The sequence below is a fragment of the Larus michahellis genome, chromosome 4, assembly GCF_964199755.1.
Source record: "Larus michahellis chromosome 4, bLarMic1.1, whole genome shotgun sequence".
Taxonomy (NCBI): Eukaryota; Metazoa; Chordata; class Aves; order Charadriiformes; family Laridae; genus Larus; species Larus michahellis.
The window spans coordinates 58,684,454-58,710,406 of NC_133899.1; the positions used below are offsets into that span (position 1 = coordinate 58,684,454).

The following is a 25,953-nucleotide window of genomic DNA, read 5'->3' on the forward strand; positions in this document are numbered from 1 at the left end:
TGAGAAAAACTTTGTATCTAAAGATCCCAGCCGGAAAAGACTTTGGATGTAATAACTTCGAAAACCCTGTGGGAAGAAAGCCTAATTTGTTCTCCAAAAAGGGTATTTTTCTTGGGGATTATAAACCAAATAAAGTCTAAAAATCTTACTGAGCAGTGACATTTGCCCATTAATTTGTAATTGTTGTAAAGGGGCTTACTCTGGCAAAGTTCTGGAATTCTACAGGATCTCAAGCAATGCCACTATTACAGCCAACCTGTCAAGGAGTAGAATGCGCAATTAGAACAAAGACCAGCAGCTATGCACCATGGCAAGCTGCTTCTTGAGACTAAGATGCCAAATGGTTCCACTGGGGCCATGAGTGGAGAGCTGTGAAAGCTGTGAATACTGAAAAGGCTAGCAAGCTTTGATGCTTTTGATTAGCTGACTGGTAAAATTCGCAGGAAATGGGTTAACTTCCACATGCATTTTTATTGACATTGATGTCATCCTGTAAAGAAGAAAGTATGGTTTTTTTGGCTGAACCCTTTCAGCCATTTCTGCCAGCAGGCAAAATCCCGTATCTCCTAAATTTCTTCATGACCACAAGCTGAAGTATCCATCAAATTCTATTCAAAATCAGTATATTTTTCTGTAAGGAATATTCAGAAAGGGGAAACAGATTTTATATAGGATAATAAGAGAGTGACTACTATAAAGAGTTGTATTTAATGTGAAAATAATCTATTTTGAATGAAAGCCTGTGGTGGGTTGACCCTGGTCAGCAGGTAAGCTCCCACCCAGCTGCTTGCTTGCTCCCACCCAGTGGGATGGAGGAAGAGAATCAGAAGGTCAACAGCGAGAAAACTCAAAGGTTGAGATAAAAACAGTTTAGTAAGTGAAGAGGGGGTGGGGGGAGAAAAAGCAACAAAAACCAGATGATGCAAAACAAATCGCTCACCACCAGCTGCCCAATGCCCAGCCAGTCCCTGAGCAATGGTTACCTTGGGAAAAGGTAGCTTCCCCCAGCTCTTACTGCTGAGCATGGGGGTCACATGGTATGGTGTACCTCCTTGGTCAATCTGGGTCAGCTTCCCCAGTTGTGTCCCCTTCCAGTCTACTTGCTGGGGGCAGGCAGAATGAGAAGCAGAGAAGGCCTTGATGCTGTGTAAGCACTGCTCACCTAAAACACTGGTGCGTTATCAACACAGTTTTGGTCACAAATCTAAAATACAGCACTATACTGGCTGAAGAAAATGAGCTCCATCCCAACCAAAACCAACAAAGCTTTATTCACCTTTTCCCTGTCAAGGTAATCCAAAAGGTTTACACAACTCCAGATGCACTTTTTTTGTTGTTTTGTTTCAAATTCAATTCGCCGAAGCACTGACATTTATTTAGGCTTGGCTGGAAAATCAGGTAGCAACATGCCCCGAAGACAAAACACAAGATTTTTTGAAACAAAGGTACTGCTTACAGTGACTGTGTCAATACTATTGATTGAGCTTCTGATTAAGTAGTGTTAATTATTATTGAGAAACATAATGCACTAACCCTCTACAATGGAGGCATAGAACACAGTGTATTTGTCAATAGATTCATACTTCTAAACCAGGTAAGTGACTTTGAAAATTCTGTGTTTGCTACAAAACTCAATCTGTGTATTTACAAAAAAGACTATTTAAGTAGCATATTCAAAATCATCAACCTCTGTTAGCACACAGGCTGAAATAAAGTTGTAGCTAATTGAGTAAGAATGACGAAGACTGAGTGGGAACCGGTCAATGTCAGGATGGACTCAGCAAGAGTAATGGTCTGAACACATCAAATGAAAAATGCAGTGTCTGGCCCGAGACTGACTGGCTGTGCTACAACAGCTGTCCGCAGGGAGAACGTGGTCTGGTAACCTAGGAGCTATACATTTAAGGGCAACCTTTTTGCAACAACCCAGTCACCCAGGACTGGTATGACTACGTTTATGTCTGCACGCTTTCTCTGCTTATAGTGCACATTTCTCCCATCTGTTTCAATCAGCTACTGTCAATAATAAAACACAGTTGGAATCTAGCTTGTATCTGATTAGTCACTCTTTTAGAAAGCGCTTTGTAAAAGCCACCTCCTCGTCCACCCTCCAAACTGTACTTAACCACTGAAAACAACACTTCAGAAAGAAGAAAGTGACCACAGGAAGCTCAAGCTCAAGTTCTTCACCTGGCATTTGTTCAGATGGCAATTCAACTGCCTAGAAAGGGAGTTTTTTCAAAGGAAAAGGGGAAAGAGGAAGTTACAAGTTTCTCTAGCCTAAAAGTTTCCCCTGGGCTGTCAAGGCTCAGGTGACTCCCACATATTAGCCCAATTCTGCAATCAAACCAGTAAGTTTTGTTAGGAGAAAGAATTATGCCATGGAAAAAAAATAAATGAACAGTTGTTCATTATTGCAACACAGCACTGAAGACATGAAGGCAAATCTCTTCCTCCACCAAAATTATCAAGGAAACTGTTCACAACAAGGAACAGCTGTGTCCAGAATGACCCACCAGAAACACTACAACAGTAATAGAGGACTAAATGAACTCTAGGCTTCTAACTCAGGAAGCTGAGGTATTTCAAAATTAAAATATTTAGACTGATGGGGTTCCAACTGTGGCACTTCACAATTCCATAAGCTGTGCCTTCTTACTGAGAATACTTGGTTTATTAAAGTCATAATAACCAGAGAGTTACGGTTCCTGAACTACCATTAGCCCAAGGCCTTCCATTACTACTGTAACGTAACAGCTGATCATAAAGGTTAACAGGACGAACATGTTCTTACCCTCCTTTTTCATCCCTCTCACCTCCCTGCCATGTGACTGTTACACTTCCTTTCATGTGTATTGGCCCCAGCCGCCTTGTTTAGGAGCTCTTCGAATAAAAAAGAAAGTGTTGCTAAAAAGAACCAAACAGAGAAAGGTTTCTGAACTCTCTTAAATAGCCACGTGAAAGCCTTATTAAACAGCTTGAGTTTTTAAGTAGAAGATTACAGAAATAGTATTTCTGTGATTGTAATCCTATTAGATAATTCCCTCTCACAACTTAATGAATTCCCGTATCACATGAATGGAATGTTCTCCAGATAATTTCAATATTTAAATCATCAGACAGAAGGGATGACTAAGTGATCTGAAAGACAGAACATTCATAGAAAGTAGTATCTTCACTGGATTTATTAATTTAATTATAAATTTGAAATAGTTGAAGCTGTAGATTTAAATCTGAAAATCAGTTTCTCAATTTATCTTTCAAGGATAACATCCTTCCCAACTTGAATTTGAGCCTTAAAATCTATAATTCTCCTAGCTCAGCCTGAACAGGAGGATTTCCAGGGGCGAGAGTGTCTTTGCTCACAAGCTAGTGGGGCTCATTGACAGACCTTTAAACTAGGTTTGAAGAGGGAGAGGGGCAGTGTCAGGCTTCCCCGTGACAAGCTGTGGGATGACAGGCAACAGTTAGAGGGATGGAGTGCAGTGAGGGCCCACAGACTGTTGTTTTGAGATGTGCTGTCTGCAATGCAGCACACTTGAAGTCTTATGGAGACGAGCCAGAGGCCCCTGAGGTAATAGGGGCCAAGAGGGATACACCAGTGAAATACTCCAAAGGAATTTAAGGATGTTCATAAGAAGGTAACACAGCAGACAGCCCAGCTGAAGTGCCTCTACACCAATGCACGCATCATGGGCAACAAACAGGAGGAGCTGCAAACCAACATGCTGCTAGAAAGCTATGACCTAGCTGCCATTACTGAAACTTGGGGGGAACGAATCCCATGACTGGAGTGTGGCTATCGATGGCTACAGGCTCTTCAAAAGAGACAGGGGAGGAAGAAGGGATGGAGGCATTGCCCTCTACATCAAGAGTAGGGTAGAGTGTGAAGAGCTGTCTCTGAAGAATAGCCGTGAGCAGGTTGAAAGCCTATGGGTAAGAATAAGAGACCAAGGCAACAAAGGTTGGCGTCTTGTGGTTGGTGTCTACTACAGGCTGCCCAATCAAGGGGAGCCTATTGACAAAGCCTTCTTGCTCCAGCTACAGGAGGCATCAGGATCACAGGCTCTCATCCTGCCGGGGGACTTCAACCACCCCAACATCTGCTGGAAAAGCCACATAGAGAACTGTAGGCAATCCAGGAGACTCCCGGAGTGCATCAAAGACAACTTCTTAAGCCAGGTAACAGACAGCCCCACCAGAGGGGATATGACACTGAACCTTTTGGTCACCAATGTGAGCTAATTGGTGATGTCAAGATTGGAGGCAGCCTGGGCTGCAGTGATCAAGCACTGGTTTACAGTCCTGAGGTATATGGGTCAGGGGAAGAGAAAGACCCTGGATTTTAGGAAAGCAAATTTCCAGCTCTTTGAGGAGTTAGTCAATAGGACCCCCGGGAAACTGCCCTCAGGGACAAGGGATCAGAACAGAGCTGGCAGATCCTGATCCCCAGGTGTAAGAAATCAGGAAAGTAGGGCAAGAGACCAGCACGGCTGACTCAAGACCTGCGGGTCAAACGAAAGGGCAAGAAGGAAATGCACGGGCAGTGTAAGCAGGGACGGGTATCCTGGCAAGAGTACAGGGACACTGCCCGGTTGTGTAGAGATGGGATCAGAAAGGCCAAGGCACACCTGGAGCTGAACGTGAGAAGGGATGGGAAGAATAATAAGAAGGGCTTCCACAGGTATGTCAGTAATGCAGGTTTCAGAATAAGAAATGATCTCAAATTAAGACTGATTACACTACTTTCCCCTGTTTTGATTTGGAGTAGCAATTTCTTCTGACACAAACGCATCTTTTAATACCCATTAATGCCAACAGTGGCCAAGAACAGCTGTGAATAGAAAAATGCAGGCAAATATTGCATGTTATTCTGAAGCAGAGAGACTTTTAGATTAAAAATACATCTCATGTGGCATTTTGTCCAAAGCACACAAGACAAAGAAAAAAAGAAAAAACAAACAGTGGATTATAAGCACTTTTTAAACCTCTATAAACCTCCTAAAATACTATCCTATACTTTTCAGTCTTCCTGATTTGCAGCATCTGAAATGAAGCCTATACTGTTAATTCTAGTAATTTAGAATATTTTATGGTGTAACAACATGTTCTAACATAGTTTGTCACTTCATTGCTTTTCAACCTGTTATTTACATCCGCATACAATTTCTTTATATATATACACACATATATATACACACAAACATATATATCTGTAATCTTGTACTTTTAAGGCCAAAAAAAGCCAAGTTTAACATATCTCAATTTTCACATTAGGAAATAGCATATTTCATTCCTGCTACTAGTTAAGTAATATTTGCATCCTGGGAGTTAAATAGATGCTTCCAAGTTATTTCTAACAATAATAAAAAATACCTTGTGAATCATACATTATACTTTTGAAAAGCTCCTGCTGATTATAAAGAACGTAGGAAGCAAAATGATAATCCTAGCTGTTCAGCTGCAAAACCTTCATCAGCAAACAACAAAACAAGATAAGCTTTATTGACAACTGTGATCAGTTTCTTCCTCTGCTCTCATTAGTCATGTCATCTCTCTAGATTTGCAAGGTAAATTTTAAGTTCCACCAAAAAAAAAAAATATTAAAAAAACCTGAGTCTAGTGCGTAACATCCCACTTTTTGGTTTTGCCTGGAAATAAAGTTAGAAAAGAAAGCTAAGTACTCTTTCTGAATTGGCTGACTGAAGAATGTGTCTATATTTCAGATTCCTGCAATGACTATAGCCTACACAACCATTCCAGATCTGGACTGCTAGCTATCCAGGGTCTTGCAAGTAATATCATCACAGCTGCACAAAGCTCAGAAGAGGCCACTGGTTCCTCCTAAGTACCTGAGTAAATGCTCTGATTTCAAGACTGCTATAACTGGGCTTCTGATAGTACTCTATTTACTAGTAAGAGTTATGCTCAACTTGTCTGCGTGAGCTTTTTTATCATAGCTTTGTGGAAATGTTCCAAATCAGGCACTGATGAAAAAGTTTCTCCCCTTTTGCACCAATATCAAGCATGAACCATGCAGAACTACAGTATTCAGGTGGTCAACAGGTAAATAACTTACAGCTGAAGTTCACAGTGAATGAAGAGGAGCCTGCTATGGTTTCTGAAGAGGGGTAAGGGATATCTTCAAGATACTACTGACCTTAATTCAGCAAGAGTGGAAGGATATGCTACTAAAATTCTGTCCAGGTCAAAATAGCAATGACTTTTCTAACTGCAAGTTTAAGTCAACACTTGAGAGAACTTTACCTTCCGTACTTTCCCGTCCAAATCCGTAACTGTCTTTAAAGGAAGGAGAGGAGAAGGAAACAGAGGAAAGAATATTGCTTATACAGGTGTGCAAACTAGGTAGGTTTAGTAGCGGAAGGTAGGTACTGGTAAGCAGAAGCAGCAACCAGCCAAGGTACTAATTTTATATTTTTGTCAAATGTAAATAAAAGCAAAGAATAAAAGAAAAGAAACCATTTGATGCTCTATCTTGTTAGTGGTCTGGCAGTGGAGAGAGAGAATGGAAAATATTACATAGATCCATCAACTATGTATTATTTTAATGAAGAAAAGATTGTAACAAAATTTAGAGATGACACAAATGTCTTTACAGAATTTGTTCATAGCCTGATCGCAGCACAGGATCTATCACGATTAGCCGGTGTAACTGGTCTTTCAGTAGCTTAGACCAGCTTCTAACCTTCAATAATGGAAAAGTTAAGTGATTTTAGGGACTGTAATTTCAGATGTGATTTCACCCCTGGGCATCAAAACAGTGGCGTCCATACCACATCTCATCTCCTCTCAAGATGTCCCACAGCTGCACAGATGTAATGAAATGCATTAAAGTCTATAGTGAGTGAAGATGATATAGATCCAATCTGTTTTGCATTTTATGACTGAGTTCAAATACTGTGAAAAAAAAAAAAGACAGAAAACCCAATAAATTATGTCCTTAGAAAATTACTGTCATGCTACAGCGGGCATTCTGAAACAATCCTGTTGTAAGAGAAATAATTCTGAGCAGCAAAACCCCAACGCTTGACATGATCAAGACTATATATATTGTTCTATTTCTTAATGTTTTATATTAAACAATGATGCCAATCCATGAAAAGGAATCATAAACATATCAAGTCATTGCAATTAAATTTTATGGGTTATTTTTCAAATGGCTTGAGTAGCCTGGAAGACCTTTTCCTATTTATCTGCTACCTAGACTGATGGTCTACAACTCTGTATTTTGATTTACCTCTTCCAGGTAAACAGTTTAGAAACCTGGGTTAGGAGGAACTTTTCATATACACATTCATTTGGAAACCAGATGATAGATGCTAGACACTCAGAAACTAGCTTTTTTCTTCTAAGCCAAAGAAGAACAGGGACTTATATTCTATTAAAATGTGGACACTGGATATATATAATTAAGTGAGGATGGAATGACTGTTAAAATCAGGGGGTGGCAAACAATTAGACAGATTTAGAATGGGCTGTTTTACCCAACAGCATTGCCAGCAGACTTTTTTTGAAATAGTTACATACACAGAATTGAAATAGAGGAGAGACACGAAAACATGGAGGAAACATCGTTCAGCAATAAAATACTTAATAGTATTTCGTTGTCGTAGGTTTAGTTTTGCCGGACACAAAATTAACTATGTATTAACACATAAAGAACAATTTTAGTTGTCCTATTCCTTTGTTACTCTAACCAGCCTCCTGAAACTGGAGGTTCTCCTCCAGGTGACCTGGAAAAGATTATGTTTTCTTACCATGTGTAACAAAGGGATCACCTCCCAACATCCCACCTGCTGAATAACCTTTTTTTTTTTATCCTCCTTTCCCTCAATACTCCGAAAATCTTGAGATAGAGAGTTTAACTGGTGTCATTTGCCTCATCTTCACATACATTTAGCATGGACTTTTCCTACATTTAAATCATAGAATCATAGAATCATAGAATTGTTGAGGTTGGAAGGGACCTTTAAGATCATCGAGTCCAACCTTTAAATACTGTTTTCCACTTCATTTTTTGGAAGCCTTGAACCTGGGAAGGTCAGCCATATTCAAAGGTAGTTTGAACTGCAAGAACATAAGCCAGCGGGAAAACAATGTGGTTTTTTGTTTTTTTTTTTCAACTGTAGTGGTGTATTCAGAGTTCTGTGTTTTCAAATTCCAGGTTTACAAGAAGGCAAAATGTAAGCCGTAGTCACTCACAAACAAACAACCCCCTCCCCTCAAAACACAAACAAAAGAAAAACAAGAAAAAAACCCCCACAGCCAACGCACTATAGATATTAGAAATTAAAACACAGCTATCAAACTAACATTCCATATGAATATTCAGAAAGAGAAACCAAACATTTACTAACATTAAATTTTCTAACAAGACTATCCAAACAAGGTCTTGTATGCATTCTTATGTCAATATGGGAACTGCAAAAGAGGAAGGAGATGTAAAGTCCTTCAGAAGAGAGATGACTTATACTATCAAAGTGGCAAGAGAGCCATTGATGTGAAACCACAAGGTGGGGATATATCATAGAATGGTTTGGGTTGGAAGGGACCTTAAAGATCATCTTGTTCCAAACCCCCTGCCATGGGCAGGGACATGTTCCACTAGACCATGTTGCTCTAAGCCCATCCAGCCTGATGTTGAACACCTCCAGGGATAGGGCGTCCACAACTTCCCTGTTCCAGTGCCTCACCACCCTCACAGTAAAGAATTTCTTCCTAATAGCTATTCTAAATCTACCCTCTTTCAGTTTAAAACTGTTTCCTCTTGTCCTATCACTACACTCTCTGATAAAGAGTCCCTGCCCATCTCTCCCATAGACCCCCTTTAAGTACTGGAAGGTTGCTATAAGGTCTCCATGGAGATTTCTCTTCTCCAGGCCGAGCAATCCCAACTCTCTCAGCCTGTCCTCATAGGGGAGGTTCTCCAGCCCTCTGATCATCTTTGTAGCCCTCCTCTGGACCTTCTCCAACAGACACATTACTCCAGGTGGGGTCTCACCAGAGTGGAGTAGAGGGGCAGAATCACCTCCCTCGATCTACTGGCCACACTTCTTTTGATACACCCCAGGATGCAGTTGGCTTTCTGGGCTGTGAGCGCACATTGCCGTCTCACATTGAGCTTCTCATCCACCAACACCCCCAAGTCCTTCTCCTCAGGGCTGCTCTCAATCCTTGCACTTGGCCTGGTTGAACTTCATAAGGTTCGCACGGGCCCACCTCTCAAGCCTCTCCAGGTCCCTCTGGATAGCATCCCTTCCCTCCAGCATGTCGACCTCGCCACACAGCTTGGTGTCACTGGCAAACTTGCTGACGGTGCACTCAATCCCACTGTTCATATCATGGACAAAGATATTAACCAGCACCAGTCCCAGTACTGACCCTTGAGGAATGCCACTTGTCACTGGTTTCCACTTGGACATAGAGCCATTGACTGCAACTGTTTGAGTGCAGCCATCCAACCAGTTCCTTATCCACCAAATGGTCCATCCATCAAATTCTTGTCTCTCCAATTTAGAAATCAGGATGTCGTGCAGGACAGCGTCAAACGCTTCGCATAAGTCCAGATAAATGACGTCTGCTGTTCCCCCCTTACCTACCAACGTTGTAACCCTGTCATGGAAGGCTACCAAATTTGTCTGGCATGACTTGCCCTTGGTGAAGCCATGTTAGCTGTCACCATCATCTCCTCATTTTCCATGTGCTTTAGCAGAGATTCCAGGAGGATCTGCTCTGTGATCCTGCTGTCGCAGAAGTGAGCCTGACTGACCTGTAGTTCCCTGGGTCTTCCTTTTTTCCCCTTTTTGAAAATGGGGGTTATGTTTCCCCTTTTCCAGTCAGTGGGAACTTCACCAGACTGCCTCGACTTCTCAAATATGACAGACAGTGGCTTAGCAACTTCATCTGCCAGTTCCCTCAGGACCCGCGGATGGATTTCATCAGGTCCCAAGGACTTGTGTGTCTTCAGGTACACACCTCTCATACTTGATCTTCTCCTATAGTGCGTGCTTCTTTGTTCTCACAGCCCCCATTTTTGCCTTCTGTGACTTGGGCGGTGTGGTTAGAACCCTTGCTGGTGAAGACCAAGGTGAAACAGTCATTTAGTACCTCAGCCTTCTCCATATTTTGGGTGACCAGGTCTCCTGTTTCCTTCCAGAAAGGGCCCACATTTTCCCTTGTCTTCCTTTTACCTCTGACATACTTATAGAAGTTTTTCTTGTTGCCCTTGATAGCCCTGGCCAGGTTTAATTCTATCTGAGCTTTAGCTTGCCTAATCTGGTTCCTGGCTGCTCGGACAGTTTTCTGTATTCCTCCCAGGCTACCTGTCCTTGCTTCCACCCTCTGTAGGCCTCCTTTCTGCTTTTGAGCGTCTCCAGGAGCTCCCTGTTCATCCATGCAGGCCTCCTGGCTTTTTTGCCTGACTTGTTCTTTCTTGGGATACACCGCTCCCAAGCTTGGAGGAGGTGGTCCTTGAATACTAACCAGCTTCCTTGAGCCCCTCTCCCCTCCAGTGCTATATCCCATGGAACCCTACCAAGCAGATCTCTGAAGAGGCCAAAGTCTGCTCTCCTGAAGTCCCGGGTAGTGAGCTTGCTGCACACTCTCCCCGCTGCCCTAAGGATCTTGAACTCTACCATTTCATGATCACTGCAGCCAAAGCTACCCTTGAGCTTGACATTCCCCATAAGCTCCTTCTTGTAGGTAAGGACAAGGTCCAGCATAGCTCTTCTCTTCCTTGGCTCCTCTACCACTTGGAGAAAGAAGCTGTCATCGACAGATTTCCAGAACTATCTGGATTGCTTGTGCCCTGCTGTGTTGTCCCTCCAACAGATATCAGGGTGTTTGAAGTCCCCTATGAAGACCAGGGCCTGTGAACACGATGCCACTCCTATCTGTCTATAGAAAGCCTCACCCGCTCCATCGTCCTGGTCAGGTGGCCCGTAGCAGATAGACCCACACTGTAGTGTCACCTGTCCCTGCATTCCCTTTAATCTTGACCCATAAACTCTCTGTTGGCTCTTCATCCATCCCCAGGTGGAGCTTCACGCATTCCATATGTATACTGAACTGTTCCTATCTGTGTAAAGCACAGAAGACTGAAAATGTAAACGCTAATGAATTCCTGCTAGTTATGAAGGACTACGCTGTACTAAATTTAGAATGACTTTTGAATGGAAGCAATGCTGGACAATATAACTTACACTTCATATTTATGTAATTCAGATGTATAGAAATGTCATTGTCTTTTGACTTTGAAAGGGATTGTTTATGAAAAATATGATATATAGGTTTTTTTCCCCGATGATCAAGAAGTGATTCTGGAAACAGATCACGTCCTATCCTTTCTGACTGAAACTGGAAAGAATCAAAATTCAAAATGATAACAAGATACTCTGAAAAAAATATATATTCTTTAAGCAGAAGATGGTTCTGAGCAACCCATTTCAAATGAGCTAGTGGCTGTGTGATTTTCAAACAAGATGAAGTCAAACGGTTGTAGCACTGTCATTTTACGAAAACCTGTTATTTAATGCTTCATTTGAATTTTCTTGCCTCAAGCAACCTAAGAATTTATACAAAAGTCATTCTCAAGGACTTAAGATCACAAGTATTAAGAAACGGATTTGGAATTCACACAAAAGTGTGTCCCACAGAGGTATTTTCAGTAGTTTATTTGCAGTTATTACTATCGATGCACCACTTGCATTCACTTTCCAGACTGGGAAAAAATGGCTGCATTCAATGAAGTAACTGACCTAAAGAAGAAACATAGAAAAACTGATTTGCCAGAAAAGAGAAGGGGTATTTTCGTTTTTGAAACAGCTGAGCATTCAGGTGGTGCAGTTTTCCTTTTTAAAGATTTAATTTGGCCATCATCCAAGGTTGCTTTTTTCTTTTTGAGAAGAATAAGAGAAGCAATTCTGCCTTTCATTTCTAATAGTTCTGAAGTCATCATGAACGTGGGCAATCTTTCTTGAACTGGGGAGCCCAGAACTGGACACAGTACTCCAGATGCAGCCTCACCAGGGCAGAGTACAGGGGGAGGATGACATCCCTCAACCTGCTGGCCATGCTCTTTTTAATGCACCCCAGAATACCATTGGTCATCTTGGCCACAAGGGTACATTGCTGCCTCATGGTCAACTTGTCCACGAGGACTCCCAGGTCTCTCTCTACAGAGCTGCTTTCCAGCAGGTCAACCCCTAACCTGTACTGGTGCATGGGGTTGTTCCTCCCCAGACGCAGGATGCTACACTGTTCACTTTCTTCCACAAAAGCACTTTTTCAAGAAGTCTAATGCACCAAAATCGACAGTACAAGCCGCAGTAAGCAATACATACAGCTTAAATGCCATTTCCTAGGAAAATATTTACCAAGGCACAGACATACAGTGAAACAAAATACACGCAAGTGTATGACTCAAAGGTGCTGGAATGCACTACAGATACCACAGCAGTGCAGTAAAACTGCATTATAAACCAATTGTATTTCGTTTATAGAGGAGAGAAGTAAATAGAACTGCCACAGTGGATCAGACTAGTGGTCTGTCTAGCTGTATGCATTACCACCTTCTCAAAGGGATGTACTGCAATAGGCAAACTGGAGTAACTACACAACGAAGTCATATCCTAAGCCCCAATAATTACTAGTTTGTTTGATGATCAGAAGAATAAGAGAATAATACATTACTTCCAATCTTTGTCTATTAATAAAATTAAGATTATATCCATATCTTTAGATACCTAATCTTTTAAATGTTTTTACATAGGCAACACATTAAAGTAAGGATTTTCATAAGCTAAGTGGTTTTTTAATTTTCTTTCTACCTTTGATCTTTTTGTCTGGTTTTAGTGCTAATAAGTGTTCCACTAAAAAAAAAAAAAGACAAGATATTATCTACACTTTTTCAAGCCAACTACATTCACAAACCTGGGTTTCTTCTAGGATTCAGCATCACCATATGGTTTTGATGTCTTCGCCTTCCTGCCTCCAAAATACAGTACTGAAGTTTAAAGTTTAGTCAAAATAATAGAAATTAGAAATTAATTATTAAAGTCTGGAGGATATACAGCACAAAGATTAAGAGCCAAACTGACAGGTCTCCAATGTCTTTCAGAAAAACTTATCTTCTCTATTTCAAATGTACTTCTGTTGATGTTTTTAAATACTGGCATTGATGCCAGGACAGGACATTACTGTATATTGCATATTGGCTATAAATTAAGGAAATATCTAATTAGGATCAATTTTATATTACCACAACCTTCACCCTCTTCAAAACTGAGAAATTTATTTAAACTTGAAAGCTTTAAACTCTAATCTAATACATTCATAAAAATAAATACTAACCTAGAGTTAGTAAAATTTTCAATATTAACTGATATTTGTACTTAATGGAAGTCTAGCCAACCAGGAATTTTCAGAATCAGTAATTACTACAAAAGCACAGAACTCCATTCTGGCTCTGTAAAGACTAAAATCTGATAATTTGACACAAAGAAAATAATTCCCATTTCTGTGACAAACAGTAATATTCTGCATCACATAGACCCTCATTCTTCAGAAAAGGCAAGAAAATATATTGCTTAATGCTTTCTATATTATCTCATCTTAGTTATACAGATCAAAAAGGAACCAACCTTTAAAATTATAAATGTCCCTTCTCAGTTTGTGTACCCCTACAGATTTTACAAGAACATAATGTGCTTTTTTGCCCAAGATACCCATTTTAGAGAGTTAATTTAGAGCTCTGATTATACGCGATATTTCTATGGAACAAGCACTCAACTGTTCTTATCCATTCCAATCTCAACACATGGCTTTTATGCTGAAAATAGCTAAAATCCATCCAGTTAAATAAAAAATGGTAAAGCAGAATTAATCTTGACATGAACATGCAAAGCATAAAAGCGAGCACCTAAAAAGGTCTTTGTCAGCTGAAAATTTATTTCTAATATTTCAATCTCTAGACTGACAATAGCCTTTATTTTCTCTAAGGTAAACAACCGAGCACTTGGTATGCCATGGCAAGAAATATCTTAATCAAATGTAAAAAAATTTGTTGTTCCTGTACAGAAACATTGCTAAGATTCATCTGATCGGTAATTTCAAAACGGCAAAACACTGCCAAAATAACATGGTAGATGCTTTTTTTTTTTTTTGTCAAATTCATTTGCATCAGAATTAGTTTACAAGTGAAAGTCTGTAAGAATATGTTCAGTTACACACTTTTTTCAATGGCTATCATGTCAGAGTTGAAACCAGTAAGTAGCAGGTATCTGAGAGGAGGAAAGGGAGCAATCCTTTCTCCCCTATCCTAAATCCTAACAGCAAGTTTTTGTTCATCTCCTTTAATCAGTCATTAATCTCGCACAGAATGGTAAACACCACGTTTACCAGGTCTCAAATGCGGTAAGCTGAGGCAATAACTTATGAAAAAAGAAGTGCTCATTACCATTCTCACACTGGCAACATATTCTTGGAGGAGAAAAAGAATGGTCCATTAATAACTCCTGCCAGCTGCCACAGAGAAAAGGTTACAGAGGCAAAGATGTCATTATTCTGGGGTTCTAAGAACATTTTGGTTAATTCAGCAGAATGGCTGTTAAAACCAAAGCACACAGGTAGGACAAAGCTTAAAACAAAACAAAAAAATAACAAGATCGTCACACCTTGCTTCAGCCTGAGGTCTTGTTCCTTTCCAAGTATTAAGCATTTCTAATACGTATCTAAAGGTGGCAGCAACTGTTTATTCTTATAGGCCCAGAATTAATCTTTGAAGAGCTTCGAATGCTGTATCACAGGGTTCTATGCAGAAATGACAGCCAAATTCACCCTCAGTGTCAGCCTAATGTTGTGTCAAGAATTAAGTTGTTCTAACAAACACAACCTGTAGGTCACAATTTCTGCACACCACTCATCTCCAACTTTGTTTTTTACATTACTGATGTAAAAGCAATACAATCTTGATTCCCTTGGCCATCGAATAACCATTAATGTAACACAAAGATACTCCAAATTAGACATATTCCAGTATGAGAATCTGTATGTTAGAAAGATAGAAAAGTGTAAAGTATTTCCTACTTCAGTCAAAAAAACCTCTACCCCCAAATGCCTACCTTTCCTTTCATCTCCAAAATAACATCCAGAATGCATGTAAGCAATTTAGTGGGCTCTACTAAAGAAAAGACAAACTTTAAATATTTAGTACAAGATACTAGTGGGAGGAATCTTGTTACCGTCTTTGCAAATTTGAATTTGCTCTTTGTTCTCAGAATTAGCACCCACACCTTTAATCTGTTCTCATTATCACTGTAATTACTAATGTCATTAATCAAGTGATAGAAAACAGTCTAGCCTATTTAACTCTGCAGATTATATCCTCACATGATACTCAAATGAAAATAAAGCAAAAAATGGTTCTGGAGAAGAAGAATCAGGAGTAGGGCTCTGGCCCACAGGGGGAAGTGTGTGTGTGTGTCTGTGTGTGTGTGTGCGCGCGTGTGAGGAGGTAAAAGGAGGCAGGCAATGAAGAGGGTCTGCAGTTCCACAGGGACACCCGTATTTGCTTACGGCTAAGCTCTTAAGCACTTCCCGCAGAAACAGACACAGCATGAATTTCACTTTCTTCACTCCTATCCTTTAGGAAGGAATAAGTCTTAGTAAGATAAGCAAGCTTGTAAACAAGCTCTTCAAGTTCTTTCATCTTCAGTTCCACTTGGGAGGAAGCGTTCTTTGGTGGCATTTTTTTTGTGTTTTTGAAAATATGCATTAGTTACAAGATACACATTACATATATGATGTGCATATCTGTATCATTACATACATAAGCATATATGTGTGTGTGTGTATATATATATCGTAATAATTTATTTTAAAAAAAACTTCTAGGGTATTAGAAGTTACACTGACTAACCATTCAAAAATAATAATATATTAATGGCACATCCCCCAGAAAGTTAAAAAGACTATAACCTAAAACATAAAGGCTACCTTGATAGAGGGGATGAAGAGACATGCTTCATCCATAATCTGATTGCACTGAGGTTTAAGAATTATTTGAATATACTCCTTTGGCTAATTTACAGAAAAAAAAAATCCAAACCCAACAACAAAAAAATAGCAAGTTGCAAATTCTAAAATGAAATTAATTAATTTCAAGATATATTTCTCAGGTATATGTTCTTTGGTTTGCTTGGTTACATTTGGACCTTACTTTTTCCAGTCGGGATGAATTTGAGATCTACAACAGATTTCACTGTATTTTCCATAAAAAAACCCTCTGATACTTCAGGTTTCAGACTAAGTGGGTTTTGATATACAGTTGGCCCATCCCTGGGCTTCAAATGAGGACTGGATGATCAGAGGGCTGGAGCACCTCTCCGATGAAGACAGGGTGAGATTGTTGGGGTTGTTCAGCCCAGAGAAGGCTCCGGGGAGACCTTATAGCAACCTTCCAGTACCTAAAGGGAGCCTGTAGGAGGGATGGGGAGGGATTCTCTATGGGGGAGTGTAGCAACAGGACAAGGGGTAATGGTTTTAAACTGAAAGAGGGTAGATTTAGATTAGATATTAGGAAGAAATTCTTTACTGTGAAGGTGGTGAGGCACTGGAACAGGTTGCCCAGAGAAGCTGTGGATGCCCCATCCCTGGAAGTGTTCAAGGCCAGGCTGGATGGGGCTTTGAGCAGCCTGGTCTAGTGGGAGGTGTCCCTGCCCATGGCAGGGGGGTTGGAACTAGATGATCTTTAAGGTCCTTTCTAACAAGAACCATTCTAGGATTTTATGACTGCAGGTGTTTCCCCAGTGTCTGACCCAGTCAACTGCCAACTCACAGAAAAGCTTCTAAAGTCAATGAATGGTGCTGCTTCTGGTCACTTAGCAATTACTTCATTTGCCTCAGAGTAACAGATCAACTAACATAACCCAGTGACTGAACCAACTCACAGTATTATGTATTACTATGGAGGCCTGCCTTTAATTGGGAGATATATTTTAATTGGGAGATATATCAAAGTTGCTATGACAATTTTTCGTTTATTTTTAATCAGTGGAGGAAGCATGTTTCCACTAGATAAATGCATTGTAATACATTTAAATATAAAGTAAAGCAAAAGCTTTTGAAGATGACAAAAAGAAGATTAGTGAATATTCCCCAGGTATACTAGAACATTGGGGAAAAATGCTGAGCAACACAGCAAACCTAAGAATTTTTCCACAACTCAAAAAAAAAAAGTGTAGTTTGAAAAGCTAAGTTCATCTATTTTTTTTTTTTCAATTAATTATGTTTTCAAGAAATATCAGCATGGGTGTTGTAATGATACTTTTCTAACTGAATAAGAATTTATCTGTATGCACAAACACACCAATAAAGCTTGTAATTATAATACAGATACAGTAATACTGTCAAGAAAATCTAGCATCACACTAAGAATAGAAATCTGATTATTTAAAGGAACAGCAGATATTTAAACTGACTATTTCACCTTACATATTAGAAGACAATTTCTAATTATATGATTGCATTTCCTTGTATAATAATTGATACAGCTTATTTGCTAATGAGGACTACCCCTCCCCATCATTTTTTTGGCAGACATCCCGTGGCTCAATGAGGCGGACACACAGAAAGTTACTGGAATTTAGGGTCAACTATTACTTGGTTTACAGTTATTAGAGTTTCTGTCCAATTTAAATCTTATCCACAGGGAGTTTGTAATCTAGTGTGAGAAAATAAGTTGACAGTATGAAGAACAGCAGAAGCACTGTATCCATGAGAAGATTGTTTAGTCCTTGACCCTATATTGCGCCCAGTCTGTACTGTGCGCATACACCCATGGATTGTGTCTGCGCACAGTCAGAATCGCGGGCAAAGAATATGGAAACAGTCACCATCTGGTATGGGAGAATGGCTGAATAAGCCCATTTTAGCTATGAAGTTGCAATAGAGAGACTGTGGGTATGCTTCACTGGACACAGTGGAGTCTAATGTGTATTAAAAAAGTAAAAGTAAAACAGAATTTTATGAATCTCAGTGGTAACTTTTTTTTTCCCATTGTGATGACACTTGTTTAAGATAAAGGTTAATATTTGGGTCAGTTGAATCAAGAACTCAATTTTGGACAGGTCAAGCTTATGAGAATAAAATAATGTGTAATGTGTGGTGAATTATTAGCACTGATTTATCAGCAGGAAGGACGGAAGTGAGCATCATTAGGAAACAGATGACAAAGAAAGGCTTGATAGGAGACTTCTTCCATGTGAAATGGAAAATTGTAAAGGCTATCTTCTCCCATCAGTACAGAAACTGCTCCTCCCTCCTCCCCACCACACCAAAAAGAAAACAAAGGAAATCCTATTAATGTGGAAGGGGAAAAAACGAGAGGGGAAGTTTACAAGAAAGTTTTGTGCCTTTTTTCTTAGTTTGAGAAGACATTAAGAGAAAAGGATGATTGACAGAATAGTTCTGACTTATGACCACAAAATTAGTGGTAACCCCAGTGTCAGTAGCTGAAATGTAAACACCAAACTGGAGATGATGTCCCTCTTCCTCAAGTTTACCTTTCATGTTTTACAGAAAAGGGACGCAAGACAAAATAACAGCCAGAAAAAAGAGCATATGAAGGTGGCTGCACAAAATATAGTTCTGATGGTAGTGTACAGAAACTTATTTTAGATTTATGAGAGAGGAGAATTACCAGAGAGAACTGTGTAAGGCTCTCCATATAATTGATGTCTACAACAACTAAACAAAATCCCAAGTCAGCTTGCACTTCTCTTTTACAGTTTGGAAACATGAACCTTTAGGAGACTTGTTGAGAAAGAGAAAAAACACTTATTTATTCCAGCTGTGCAGAACACAGGAGGAGATGTAAGAGTTTTTAAAAGTGTTTTGGTTTAGAGCAGACAAAAAGGAGACTATTTTCAGAAATTTCAGTCTAAGGGAACAACTAAACTGGTTTATTTTCCTAAAGAATACTTTGTGAAATATGTGAAAAATCCTCCCCCCAAAATAGTTTTTGTTGCTTGGGACGTGGATGGTAAATAGCAATTTCACACACTCACCAGACTTTTTTTTTACCTGACCAGATGTTTAGTCTAATCCTAGAAATTCATCTTAAGATATGCGATTTATGAAATGCTGCAAAACTCTAAACTGAGCGATTTCTGTCAAGATCAAAATAAATTCCAAAAGATCCATGGGAAGTTTAATAATAACCACTTTTTGACAGACTTCTGAGGAAATGGCAATGCAGAATAGGCTTTTAGTGGAAAATGTTTCAGGACACCCAGAAATGTTTCTGAATGAACAAAAGCAGAGACACAAATCGAAGTCAACGTTGCTAAAAAGAGGGCGGAGAACAACTTCACAAGGCGGGCAGGAGATGTTGCCTCTAGAACTGAAGACTAGGGAAGCAAAGATAGCAGAAGAACGTGAAGTGATACTCGCTGGAGAAATGCTGAAGTCTAGAAGTTTATTATTGTGAAGTCAGCATATTCAGACTCATGATTTCCAGATGTAATTAGGCTGCAAGCCCATTTGAACACAGAATAACTCATGTGCAAATCATTTCATGTCCAACTGCACAAAGTACTCCAGCTGTGATTGACTTACCTCCCATAATTTTAGATTGGCAGTTGATGAATTCTGGCTTCTTGTCTGTAAGGTATCGCTGACAAGTGTGATGTAGAACCTGAAAGAACGTGCATTTTTCTGAAGCTGTGCTTGCTACCCATTGGTCAAAAGCATTTTCAAATAGTAAATCAAATTCTGGGGAATCCTAGAAGACAAAAAACACACTATAATTATTACAGTGTTATAAATGATTTGGAGAAAGATATAGAGCTATTATTTTTAAAGGTATTATGTTGGAAAAAGCAGAAAGGTCATGCAAATCAAGACCATCCTAGGATTACTTTTCCTTTGCGTATTTTTGGACGCAAAAAAAAAAGAGGCAGGAAGTTTTTTTCTTGAAGGTATTTTTAATGAGGAATATTCAGCTATGACAAGAACTGAAAAAAGGAATACTTTAGTCCAAAACTTAAAAGTTTGAATCTCACAAGAAATCCTTGTTATCTACAGATACAAAGTTACTTATGTCTCTTATATTACACAAGGATTTGTGCCTCAGCACAAAATCTACTTTCACACTATATTATAGAAGATTTCTGCTTTCAATGCTCAACCAAAGGAGGAAAGCAAATAGCAAGTCCTAGTTATTGTATTTAATGTATTATCATGAAGTGTTGCTTATGGGTCAGGATAACATGAACAAAAGAGCATTCCCAGAAAAAAAAAAAAAAATGAAAGAAATCAAAGCCCAGCTCTATACTGTGAATCATCTGCCAAAATAAATGGATTTTATGCAAGAAGTATTGCTATATAGCAGTATTTGCTAAATATAATTTTGTAATCTAATCTAGTAAGTGCTATTTTGAATTGATGACACTAGAAATCACAGGAAGACAAGTCTGAAAGGACCATGCCTAAGCTCAAGAACTTGACAGGACTTTCAATCTGAGAGTATCCCAAGTATCTGTTATTTATATAGCGGCATAGCAGATGCTGGGAAAGGGCCTAAAACTCATATCCCTTATCTATTTGTCATTACTCTCATTTTTATTGCCCCTTCAATGACCCTCTACGCAGAGAAAATATCATTCCACCCCTTGCTTTTCACAGGGCAGTGGTCAAAGGGCTTCTTTTTTGTACAAAAGACTGTACTATGTAGTAACAGAACTTGGGGCACCATTGCTAAGATGCTTAGGTGGCTGATCAGAGCACAAATTTGAACAAACCGAGGTGGTTAGTCACAAGCAATTTTGCTATGCAATGAACACAGTAAGTCCCTTTGTGATCTCATGGTATGAACCACATTCCTAACTTCCAATTCTGCTGTTTTACTACTGAAGATTTGTATCCATAAGCATATTACACGTTAGTACAAGTTTGTCTTCAGACAGCTAAAGGTGTGCTGTATGTTCCACATTAAAAGAATTCCAGAACTACTTCCTAGGGGGTTTCTTTGTTTGGTTTTGGTTTAAATTAGTGCTCATGTACCATTGGCAACTAAACAACACCATCGCCCTTTGCAAGAAAAGACAAGAAATGCAGAAGGATCTGAGAAAAAACACAAGGTTCACAATATTTCACAAACTTGAACCTCAGTAACCTCTCCTGTCCTTGCTTCTACTTACTGCTCTATCTTACAACACAGCTGCATGCCAAAATGAACCCCAAGAGGCTTATTGCTGAAGACAAGGCAAACAAGGCTCTTATTTTTCCTCTTTACAACGAAGAGAGAGAAGGAAAAAAAAGTAGGGAAAGACAGGAAGAAAAAAAACCACTGTGTGATTATGAGCTTTGGCTTCCTCCCATCTTTCCCATTAAAATCTATTTCATGTATTCCAGTGAGTTATTTCTTTTTTGACAATTTGCATTTAGACCTGTATCTTATTTTTCCAGATGCCCTTTGAATAGTGAAAGAATGCCTGATTCATAAATTAGTTACAAACGAGCTCAATTTTCATTTTCTAGAACTGTTCAAACTCACCCGATTAGGGTCTATACCATTGACCTGGCGAAGCTGCTCGAGCATCCACTGCGTTCTCCTGACAAAAGATGTAGAGCCTTCAAATTGCTTCACCTTCGTAATAGATGCTTGAGCTGGTTTCTTGTTCGTCACTGAACACATAAAAGAAAAAACATATAACTGAAGTGGTCTTAATGTTTCAGGAATGAGCTGTTTAGTTCACTGTATCAGTAGCTAGTTTGCTGGTGTATTTTCTATAGCGTCCCACAAATTAAATACGCGTCACTGATTCTGACAGTAGAACACATTCGCTTTACTCGATAACATACTGAAAAGCACATTCCTTATTGTCAGAATGATGGTATGATGCCAAACAAGCATTCTACTACTCAAAATTGGGTATATTTTAGCCATTATCAGCTTAAAGTTGCCAACACCTTGTAAAAAAACAGAACTATAACGAAGGTCTTTCCATCTGCATTCTTACAACCACCTTACTGTTCTCTTTTCCCCATGCTAATTAGCATAGGTTTCTCATACACAGCCTTTTATTAACTTCTTTCTCTTCTTGTCATTTTAGACAGGAGAACACAAAGAAAAACAATAGAAAAAAAAGGAGACATCACCATGTAAGTATAAGTCCATTTTTAAAAAAAAAAAACTATTACTTTTGACTGACTTTCATGTTGGTGATTGATTGAAAAAACCCCACAGGTTTCTACAGTCTTTTCACATCATGTCACATGTAGGTCACGCTTGTATAACACCAACTTCTATGACATTCAATAAAAATTTCCAGTTTCCAGTCAGACTTAAGTATATGCACTTACTGCATTAAGAAAGTAAACCCACCAAATCAGACAATAGTCTGTGAAAAATAGTTATAAGAATTAAGGAACTAAAGATTGCTCGACCTTCCCAAAAATAATAGGTACCACAAAGACCATAAATAAGAATAATCTTACTTGTTATAAAGAAAATATATGTTAAAAACCACAAAGTCAGTCATGCAAGACAGCTCTGCTTTTGGTGAAAAAAAAGTAAACATAAACCACTCCAATTATTATCCTTAACTCTGCATCAGGTTTTCAAAGGGTTCATTAGAGCTAACTTTTCAACAGCAGGAAAATTATCTTCCTGTATTAAGACTTTTTCTCTAAACAAACACATTTTTTTAAATCAGTGTAACTTTTAACTTCCATGAAATTTTTATAAGCAGTTTTAGGCACTTTCTATAGTCATACCCAGTATTTTATTTACATGTTATTTATCTGTTGCTGTATGTTAAATCACGTCCCAGCACATTTTCACTTTCTGTGACGAAATAATCTGCAGAATCATTGTACTGCACACAACTGACAAAAGCTAGTGTGTCATTTATTTTTCTCCTTAGACTCTTTATTTCCAAAAATCCTTTTATCCTTATGGTCCTCCAAAAAGACCATTATTGGAAAAGCTGGCAGTTAAAAAAAGGCTTTTAAAATAATCAAGATTAGAATAGTAAGATTGCTTATTTTTGTGCTCCTTTACCCAAATAATCAGGAAAACCATCTTCCCACTCTGAAGATGCGTGCTGCATACACTTCTGCATGCAGGGGCACAATTATACAGTACATAAACACTGATGTAATACCTCATCATTCTGTAAAATTAAAAAGTTAATATTGTTTCTTACGATGAAAATTTACCAATGCACAGATTACAGTACTTTGGAATAGATTAGCAAATTCACATTAATATGGGAAGTTCTTTTCAATATCTCAGATTTACACATTTTCAGTTCAGTGTGTGTCTGCGTCTCTGCATGTGAAAGTCTAAGCACCCTGATGAGAACTTAATTTGATAAACAGAAGATAAATTTCCAAGGAAATTTTAGTAGGTAGAAAACAAACAAAAAAATTAGATACTAACATTCCACATGTCAGATAGTTGTTTTAAAGAAGTTACTTTGGAATAGAAAGCATAATTGGACTCAATATATTGACCAGACTATTAATAAGGGTGTAATAAACTGATTGTCAGACGTGTATTGGTGCAGTACGCAATTCAGAATCGCATCAAATGGTACAGGACATGAGAAAAATCAATTTGGTATCAGAAAGGTAGCAGCAAAATTAGATCAGAACAACTATTGAAATGCAAAGACTAGATGTTACTAAGAAGTGAGATTAATATTAAGGATTCATTGATTGTTCAATGGCCTATGTACGCAAGCCTAACAATATAAATAAAGCAGAGGTGACAGGCATCCTATCTGTACTCATACAGTATATAAAGGCTCTGTTTTTACCCCACACCATTGAATGGGAAACAAATTCAAAAGTGACACAAGCAGACCACAAACTTATGTCCCTACCTTCCCTGAATTCACCCTTTCTAATATTTACTCATGTCTTTTTTGCCAACCCGTGATGACTTTGGCTGACTCTGTAGCACCTCACTGGAACGAGTTTCACATTTTTTCTACAAAGCAGTACTAATAGAAGGCTATCTAACAGTGGCTCAAGTTTATATATATATATATATATATATATATATTTTCCCTTTCCACACAAAACAGGCAATAATCTACTGCTGAATGAGCCATGTATTAGAAACAGAACATTGTGTATACTATACATAAGCCACATATAGAATTAATGCTAGTAGCACTGCAAAACAGTGTTCAAAACCAGGAAGCACAAGACAGAACAATTATGTGATCAAATGCTATTTTTCGCCCCCCTCAGAATCTCATGGATAATCAATTATGAGATGTACTGCCTTAAACTTTAATACCGTAAACTTCTCACTGCTCTGGAGACTTCTACATGACATATGCTCTAGCGCTCTTAAAAACAGGGGTCATTTCAAGGTGAAAATATAAAATTTTATAGATAAGATAGTTAAACACTAAATGCCTCATCTCAACATTTCCAGAAATTGTTTGCCTGATTTGACTTGTCCAAAAAAATCTAATTCTCCAAACTTCTCTGCGTAGCATTTTTAATAATCAATGAACAGCAGCTTTGTCTTCAGCTGGAGCCGTTAGTGCTCTGTCCTTCGGCAAAAGACAACCGCATTAAGTGCATAAACTTCATAAACTCTTGATAACGTCTGTGAGTGATCAACTATAAAAACATCTTGATTAGATGACTGTTTCTATATCATCCACCACACAGTAAGTCTAGGAGAGGCTGAGAGGGCTCTTCTTCCACAGAAGAGCTTATAAGGGTCTTGGGTATCTCAGTCATCTTCAGTAGAAATTCAGTCTCAAGTTTGCGGATGTGATTCTCTTGGAAAAATGGCAGTTCTCCCTTTAGGTCTCACACTCATAATTACTGCACACAGCCAAATAGATCTAGTTGCATTTCACCTTTTGTGTCTTGGTATTTTAGGAAAAAGCTAGCATTTCTAGAACATTCAAAAAAAACCCAGCTACCCACGAACCCACCAAACATGCTTTAAAAACTTCATGTAGTCCGTGACAGCTTGACAGTAGTATGGCAGTCATTACAACTCTGCGAAACCCTTTGGCAGCTGGGAAAGCCATCCTTACTAGCTGCTCATTATGTTGCTTTGCAAACTAGAGCACTTCCACACAAGCCACTGAGTGGGTGTTACCTTGCAAACATGTTAAAAAGTCTTAAATCTGAGAAAAATTGGAAGCAATTACATGCTCCTAGCCACACTGCCTCTCTGACAAGTCATTCAGATGAGTTCATGAAAATCTTCCACAATCATTATCTACCTTAATAAATTAAAAGATGATATTTAAGTTATGCTCCAATTTTAGGTCAGGTTTTTTTGGTTTTGCTTTGCTTGGTTGTTTGGTATTTTTTGTAACAGAACTTAACATTATGCCTTCAAAATATGAAGCTATAGTTAGCGTGGACAAAGCACATTTCTTTGAAACCCATCAATAGATGGTAGGTCCATATGGTATTTCTGTGTGTCATCAGATGCGAATGAAAACTTTTTAAATTTTTATTTAATTTGTTTTTTAAAGGAACATACAGTTACTGCTAAAGTAAAAGAGAATGTATGAGGAGTCACGTACAGCAATTTATGATGTAAGACACTGGGAGTCTGTGGGGGGTTTTTTTGTCTTTTTTTGTTTTTGGTTTTGTTTTTTTTTTTTTTTACACTAGATTAACATATAACCAAAAGATACCAAGTCAAAAACAGTGGTATTTCTTCTGGGATTGAAGACATTATTAACCATTTTGCATCATAAATAAAAATAAGTTACAGTATTAAGTTTCAAAGAGGTTGTTAAAGTTTGAGAGGCATGCATTTAAGTGAAACACACTGTTTCCAAAGCAGATCAGAGAATACAAGGCAGAAATAGTCAGAGCAGAATTAGCTTTAGAGAATGCTGTGACTGAGTCTGCAAAGTCACTGTTCTCATCATTGGGAAC

The 25,953-nt window shown here is 38.7% G+C and overlaps 1 protein-coding gene across 4 annotated transcripts in view; it reads right to left on the reverse strand.

The window, feature by feature from the left end:
* STXBP6 (syntaxin binding protein 6) overlaps nucleotides 1-25,953 on the reverse strand; it is a 153,780-nt gene that overhangs the window by 15,203 nt on the left and 112,624 nt on the right. For all 4 annotated transcript variants that reach the window (XM_074585045.1, XM_074585044.1, XM_074585042.1 and 1 more), the window contains 2 exons: nucleotides 21,575-21,705; nucleotides 19,636-19,801 (listed from right to left, as the gene is read on the reverse strand). In XM_074585045.1, the coding sequence (XP_074441146.1) occupies nucleotides 19,636-19,801; nucleotides 21,575-21,705 (297 nt within the window). The remainder of the gene's footprint in view (nucleotides 1-19,635; nucleotides 19,802-21,574; nucleotides 21,706-25,953) is intronic.